This window comes from Aptenodytes forsteri, unplaced genomic scaffold (assembly GCF_000699145.1).
Source record: "Aptenodytes forsteri isolate BGI_AS27 unplaced genomic scaffold, ASM69914v1 Scaffold51, whole genome shotgun sequence".
NCBI lineage: Eukaryota > Metazoa > Chordata > Aves > Sphenisciformes > Spheniscidae > Aptenodytes > Aptenodytes forsteri.
This window is the reverse complement of record NW_008795495.1, coordinates 1,065,363-1,073,754: the sequence shown is the minus strand read 5'-3', so window position 1 is coordinate 1,073,754 and position 8,392 is coordinate 1,065,363. Positions and strand designations below refer to the sequence as shown.

At 32.9% G+C, this 8,392-nt stretch overlaps 1 protein-coding gene across 1 annotated transcript in view; it reads left to right on the top strand.

The window, feature by feature from the left end:
* The window catches only part of KLHL1 (kelch like family member 1), a 194,315-nt gene that overhangs the window by 142,623 nt on the left and 43,300 nt on the right, over nt 1–8,392 (top strand). Inside the window, exon 6 of the mRNA XM_009281714.2 lies at nt 903–1,127. Within this exon, the coding sequence (XP_009279989.2) occupies nt 903–1,127 (225 nt within the window). The remainder of the gene's footprint in view (nt 1–902; nt 1,128–8,392) is intronic.

Here is an 8,392-nt window from a genome sequence, read left to right as displayed (position 1 = left end):
GATCGGCAGTTCCGTCTTGGAGCCGGCCAGCATTGGCTCTATCGGACATGGGGGAACCTTCTAGCAGCTTCTCACAGAAGCCACCCCTGTAGCCTCCCTGCTACCAAAACCTTGCCACGCAAACCCAATATGCTCTGTTTTTGTTAATAAACTCTTTATTTTGTATTTCATCTTTGTATATTACATACAAGTTACCTTTAACAGCAGAGGCTTCTTAATGACTTTTTCATGATTAACTGGTAAGTTATTTTATACGTAATGCTCTTTATAGCTTTTGAGTTCATCTGTGAAAGTAAATCAAATGACTACGTTCAGAAGGAAATGGTTTTGACTGTATATGGAAACATTCTTTAAATATTTTGTTTGAGATTGTAAGTACAACGTTCTGTACATCCAGCAGAAACGTGTCTGAAAAAAACTATACTTGGGTACCTAAAATAAGAAAGAAAATATGAACCCAAGTTAAAATACAAGTTCTAATCTTTGATGAAAATATCATGTAATTTCACAGGCTTTTTTTACGCTTTATGGAAGATTGGAATCAAGTGTAACAATTTATCTTAGATAGTTATGCCACTGAACTGTAAATAAGATCATAAAGTTAGAGCATACTGTGGTTCAGACTTGCAATACTTTGATTCTATAGGGGCCATTTAGGTTTTTTTTTTTTCACTTTTCTTGGGGAGGGAAAAAAGTAATATACATATATGTATATATACACACACACATATATATATTCCAGGGACTGCTTTCTCTAAAGAAACAGAAAATATTTGTCAAGATGTTGGAAGTAATCAGAAAATAATATTAAAGTTTTGACACTTTTAGGGGGGAAAAAAAGAGAGCCAATGTCCATTTTGTAGACATTTTGTATACGTTATCCTATTATTATGTCTCATCAGGTGCTACAACTATTGAAAAGTATGATCTCAGAACAAATATATGGATCCAGGCTGGAGTGATGAATGGCAGGAGGCTTCAGTTTGGTGTTGCTGTCATCGATGACAAGCTGTTTGTCATTGGAGGCCGAGATGGTTTAAAGACATTAAACACCGTTGAATGTTACAATCCAAAGACCAAGGCTTGGACTGTGTTACCACCAATGTCAACACACAGGCATGGCTTAGGTAAGGAAAAAAAATGTTTTAAAAAGACACCACATTTTTCAGATATGTAATTTGTAATGGAAAACTCAGTACTTTTAAGCTATCGTAGCACTCTAAACAGTAGCAATAACTGATTACGTTGTTCTTGTTAGAGCGTTAAGAATATATAAAAGGTTTTTATTGTTTACCAAAATAATACTGGGAAAAACCAAACCAAAACAAAACAAAGAAAAGGCAGAGGAACAGGGAAAGAAACTCTGAAACTTACACAGGTTAGTGAGAAAATTCAGGTTTGTATGCACTGATTTTGAAAAAGGACATCTTTATTTATCAAACAATCAAGGTATTATTTATTTTTAATCAAAGCATTATGTGTTTTCATTTATCCAGTATGATAGGAAATAAAGGCTATAAACACTCTGTCAGTGATGGACTGATGTACTTTACAAAGTATTTGTAGCGATAGTTTCATCATGACTGAGAGCATATTTTCCCATAGCCTGTTTTCAGGTAAGTTGTTTTTTGTTTTGTTTTGGTTTTTTTAATAGTAGTCCATACCACGTGTCCATACCACTGTCAGCATTAAGCCAGCCACATTGTATCCCTCTTCTCTACTCAAAGAAATATACATTTGGTGGGGTTTTTTAATTATTTTTTAAATTAAGCAAAAGACAGTTATATTATTTCCTTGGAAAAAAAAAAAGTAGTCTTTCTATTACAAATATCATATATACACAGTAGGAAAAAAGTTCTAATTTATTCAGTTACATAAGTAATTTTGTGATGTTTCAAAAATATCCTTTTTTATTCTTAACTGTAGAGTGACGAGATTTTCTCACTTAAAGAAAGGAATTTAGAATCCGTAGGACATACCCACCAGAATATAACATGTATAGGGTATAGAAAACTGAACTGTTCATTATCTGTTCTGCTAAAATCACCTGGTGTGATAGAATCATTACAACGTCATGAAAAATAGAAATGGAAAAGACATGCTAGGTTATCATGTCCAGTCCCCTGAGTTAGTCAGCAGCAAGTCCTTTAATGTACTACTGTATCAATGTCTCACAAAATGAAGGTGCTTTTATTTTTTCCCCCTGCCATTTGACACATATGATAATATGCATTTGTACAGTGGCTGACATAATGCATTTTTGCTATTAAACATGTCTTACAATAAAAAGTAGTGATGAGAATCTATGTCAAATCACATCATGACACTAAAAGCTCTGTGATTTGAAATTGTTTCCTAAGTGTAAATTTAATTATAATGTTGCAGAAATACATGTAATGTCGTTTTTACCAGTGTTCCAGAATTTTACAGAATCTGTTATAGTTTCAGTGCTGTTCCATGGGTGGTAAAAATGCTACAACTTAAGCTATAACACAGGAAAGTACTAATAAAACATTAGGGAATGCTTGATAGTGAAAAAACTTTTCCCAGTGACAAGAGAGATGGAGCCATGACAGAAACCTCTTTGTGATCAGTTAAAAAGACATGTATGATTTTGGATTGGTAATTCTACAGATGCTTTTGGTCAATAGATTTAAAAAATACCTTTATAGTTTAAGTAAAGCTGTTCAGGAATGTGGAGGTTATGACTGGAGAAAAACTGGTGGATTTTGTACAGGAGAAAAAAGGGAATACACAAGGCATTTGACCACTTGAGGGTTTTTTGATTTTGTGTGGAATCACTTTTGAATTTTTATTCAAAGAGAAATTGGGGCTTTTTGTAAACAACATGTAAAATGAGGAAAGAAGTATAAACTGGGATTTTATTGGTGATGATGAAGATGATTAAATGCAGTTGTTTGGGAAGCAGTAGAAATGTGCTTTTTTTCTTTATTTGGAATTGTGTAAGAGTCATGATATATTACTTCCTGAGAAGCTTAGCTAATAGAATTTAATTGCGTTTTTTATTTGAATTTTTTTTTCCAGGAACCCCATAAAGTTATTATTTTAGTAAATGCCCTTTGTAATAAGAAATTAATCTGCAGTAAGAAATCTTTTTTCATTTGTTTTCTAAAATATGTGTTATGTTATACCCATGTAGTGATAATGCTAGAGCTGTTTTGATTGGATTTTGTATACAAGATTAGAAATAGGCATCCATCCTTTGGACTGATGTCTTTTTGTTGACGTCAGCAAAAAAAATTCAGATGTACCTCATTGTAACTAAAGTCACAAACAGGCAATACAGTTGATTTTATTCTGTCTTCATATAATCTTCAATAGATCTATGTGTGTAGAAGGTGATATACGTAGAAATGAGAAATGAGAAAATGAAAACTGGCAGGTCTTGTAGTGAAAGTACGTAGTGTAGGAAGTCATATGTTAGGCAGTTTCAGTGCTGTCAATGGAAGATGAATGGAAGCTATGGTAGTGGTAGTGTCTGGAACAAGTGGTGCTAAAGTACGAAAAAGAAAGGGTAGACAGTGGGATCCAAAACTATTTTTTCAACTAACAGCGATTCTAATATCCCTGTCAAGTAGGCCATAAAACAGTATGGAATATAAAAGAGTAACAATAAGCCAGAAAGGCAGTGGAAAGCACAAATGAAATATGGGGAAGGTGAAACAGAAAGACCAAATCAAGACCCATATAGAGAAGACAGAAAGAGACTGAAAGAAAAAAGAGGAGAAAAAATGTAAAACAGCTTGTGGATTATAAGTTCAGCAAAGGAATGGGAAAAGTGGGTACATAATTGCTTCATAAAAGGACTTGGTAGGCTACATAGAGGAGGAGGAGGAAGAGAGGAAATAGGGAATCAATGGTAGACTAAATTTAAACTTTAGATATCAAATCCAGTGAAACCATGGTTTAAAAAAAAAAAAAGAAAAAATGAAGGAACCAAACAAAAGAATGATACTCAGTTTGTCTTTCCAAATTAAAAACATTAAGTGCCTCAGTAAGAGAATTAGGCTTCCAGTATAGTTAAGGGAGAAGGGCAGTCTTTTCAGGTCGGTGTCCTAAATTGTCTTGCCCTTTCCATGAACTATGTAAAGAGTGTCTAAGCTCCTATTTTAGGCTAGATGTACACTGTTTGTTAAGCCTAGACTTCAGCTTTGGATTTTGGCTTTGTAAATACACTAATCTCACTGTCCATAGTCAAACATGTATTTGCAAGATGATCAGCATGGGAAGAAGGATAACAGGGTATTACCTAACAAACTCCTATGCAGCTTATAGTGGAGGCAGGTGACATATTTTTCCTCCTCCCCTCTTGGAAGAGAGAATTTTGCCAGCTGGAATTGTCTGAGAGAAAATGCTATAAAAATATTCATTGCTGATGGGAAAGCCTTAGATTTATTTATATAGCATATAGGCCTAGGGTAGATAGAATTCACTCTACACAGAGTGAATGGTCCCAGAGGACCTAAAGAGTTTAGGAGTCTCAGTTTACACAGGAGGTTATGGCTTCAACCCATTGTTCTGAACCAGCTAAATATGTAATGTAAATGCATTCTTAAGGACCTAAGAGATATGCTTAAAATTAGACAGAGTGAATACCTGCCTGTAATGTGATTGTCATGAAACTGGTATGTGCAGAAATGAGTATCTAAAAGAGTAAGTTCAAGAATCAAAAGTGGAAAGAAAATGCAGGAAGTTAGGGAGTTGTAGGTTAAAATATCCCAGAATATCTTTGATGGTGATGACAAAAATGTCAAACGGCATTATGTGTTTGCACAAACGTCTGTTTCTATATTTCACTGAAAGAGGATGATCCACCTTGCTTCTTAGACCCAGCTTGATTTTCCACTTCCATGCTTACTGCTCTAGAATCCAACACACGAGGTAGAAGGAAGGAGAAAAAAAAGATTAGCTGGAAAAAAAACCAGGGATAGCTCTGTAATTTTTAAGTAGTAATGAGAACTGTTAATGGAGGAAAAGATTGTGGAGAAACTGAAGTATCAGTCAAAAAGCTGATAAGTTATATAAGTGGAATAGGTAAAATCACAGCTAACAAATCAAAAATAAGATAGGACATTCTATTTATTTTGGCCAAAATCAAAGACATGATTACCCTTTTTTTGATCCATAAATAGTAATGGTACATAAATGCATATATATGCATACCAATTCAATTATATATGATACGTGTGTATATATATACACACATGGATATATGTCCATGTATATCGTATATATCATGATGTTCCTGTGTGTATGTATATACACACACACACACATATCTGGTTAGTCTAAACTTATTGCATTTTTTTTCTGTGGACATTGTGATTCATAGCACTATCAATGCCTTGGTCCATAATACAGAACTAGTAGCATTTTTCAGCTTGTAAGTTATAAACTACCCTCAACTTCACCACAAAGTCAATTAAACCAGTTTACCTGAGTTAGAAGCATTCATTTATTTCCAGATCTGCGTGCCTCGTAGAAAAGCTGTGGGTCCTTTCCTTGCATTGTCAGCAGTTAAATGTATGCAATGTCCAAGCGTGAAGTTTAACTGATAGCTGAATTCCAAATGCAGCTGTGTACTTAAGTCATTACATTCCTGAAACTGATAATAATAGGAAGGTTTGAATGTTTATTGAATACTTCATTTCTCTTGGTAATTTTACTTTGCATAGAAGACGTTTTTGAAATAATAGAAAAGCTTAAAGTCAATGCTTCTATTCATCTAAATTTTCTCCTCTGCACTTTAAATACGACACTGAATAAAGTAATATTTCCTAAATTATGAGGTGCAATTTACTTTTTGTGGATGTAAATTTGCATTAAATGCTAGTGAAAAAAATGATAATCCAAAACACTGGCACCAGTCAAGGTGGAAATTTGCAATACAGGCATGGAACTATAGATTTACAGAACTATTGTTGTGATTCTTTAAAAGGACTATACATATTAAAATTTACAGGGAATATAAATGCAATTAAATATCTTATGAGTTTTAAGAATAATAAATGTTACATAAAGTTTAACAAAGTGAATTGCTTACCCAGCAAGATATTTTTGGTTGGTTGTTTTTTGAGGGGAGAGGGAGGTTATTTTCCTTTGTCTCAACCACTATGAATTATCTAGTAATGATAATTAAATTCTGCCTATTCAAAGACAAATTTTGAAGCTTTCTTGAACTTTAAAGAAAATAATTTTCTATTCATTCTGAAAAAGTTCTAGAAATGCTAGGCCTAATTTTCATCATTTCACTCAGATGATTATTTCTAGTGATTTTCTATATCCCACAGAAATAACTATAAGATTCATGTGCAGACTTGCACATGACAGAGTTGTGTCATGAAATCATTGTCAATGAAATGATAGTGAAAAATCTTAAGATCTTTTGGTTATTTATGCCATTTAAAGTTCTTAAGATGAAAATGTATTGTTAATAGAAAAAAATCAATTACTTGGTAGTAGATAATTTTACTGAATCTTTCATTTTCATTAAGACAATTTTTATTATATATTAATTCGAGTCCTTATTAACTGTTAAGAATATTCTCACTTTTTCTATCTTTAATTTAATCACTGTCCATAGCTGTCTGAGATAAAGTGTGTTAAATCAACATGTCATGGGAACACAGTGTAATAATTTCTTTCTTTATCAGAAACTGCTTAAAGAGCTCCTTCACCAGGAGAAATGCATGATCCTTATTGCCGATGTGTCATGACCTATACTTACTGATGAGCCAACAGAAGAAGATTCTGACTATTAATAAAGAAAATCAGGACTGAAATGCAAATTGATGTAAATTTAATTTTATGTTTTCATTGATACAAAATGTCACAAAATTTTATCTCCTGCATAATTAATTCATCTTGGCTTTGATTTTATTCTTACTACATGGTAAATCTCTGAAAGAAAATACATGTATAAATATAAAGACATTAATTAATATAAGCCTATACATTTTTTAAATAATTTAATGATAATTTATAAAATATTTTATCTACTTTTAAAAGTATTTCATTGTTGTCTGTTTCAATGATTTAAAATTAATGAGATGCTTTCCAAAGAATTTTTAGATTTTCACAAAGTAATTATTGTTTATCAAATATTTTTAACCTGTGTGATAGCTTAAGGCATATTTACAAACTCTGTCTACTATTATAGAGAACTAAGAATTTAGGGTAGGATTCATCCCCCTAAGTAGGAATATGTACAACGGAATAGAACAACTGAGGTAGCATATTCCCGTTTCCATGAAAAAAATATAAATAGTGTGTTTAGGATGAAACAATTTGTGAACCGACTTTAATTTTTTATATTCTATTTAATATATATCACTGAATTAATATATATAAAAAAATCCTTTTACATTGGAAGGTACTACTTGTGTAATTAACAAAGAACATCTTGGCTGGGCTCCACAGTTCATTCTTATAGTCATTTCAGTAATGGTCTGTCATGTTTTTCACGTAAGTGTGATTACGCTGCTACTGTCTAATTGAAAGATCTTTTTGCAATTTATAACATGTTCATGAACTCCTTGTTAGGTTACAGTGAATCTGTGGATGTTTGTTCACTACTTTTTGACTGAATATTAGATAATATTATTGCTAGCAACCACAGTTCACTCACTTCACAGAATGACAAGAATGCAATAAATAATAAACAGGAGTGAATAGTTAAGAAAGTATAACCTAGAACTGGGATGTTTTCCAGGACTTAATATAATCCTTTAACTTCTATTTTTTTTTATTTTAAAAAAATCTCAAAGTCATTTCTGGGGAAGAGAAGTTAAACACATCCTCAGCCTTGAAAAAACAACGTGGGTGGTATTACTTTAACCAAATGTAGGTATCTGTCTGAGTAATATAATCTAGAAGTTAAATACATCCTCAGCCTTGAAAAAACAACGTGGGTGGTATTACTTTAACCAAATGTAGGTATCTGCATCTGAGTAATCTCCCTTTGTGGTAACAAAAAAATAAATAACTCAAAGATGGATGTCATCTTAATCTAATATATGCTAGGGTAAAAGGTCAAAAATTAAAGGACAAGCATAAACAAGGACCCACATGTCATATTCACACTTCAGATGCAGGTAAGCTTTGCACAACAGAGGACTGCCCACTTACAAAGTTGGCTACTGTCATTCAGCAGAGTATTGAATTAGATCAGTTAGATTCCATTGAAGCTAAGTTAAAGTCTAAAAATAAAGCTAGAAATCTTTTGTTTTAGAATTTTTGTGAGGCAGAATGTCAGTACCAGGGAAGAATATTGAAAGGAACAGGAAAACACATCTGATCAACACGTGGCTCAGGGGCTGGTGCCATCGGAGGAATTTTGGCTTTTTTGATCATGGGGAGGTTTACATGGCAC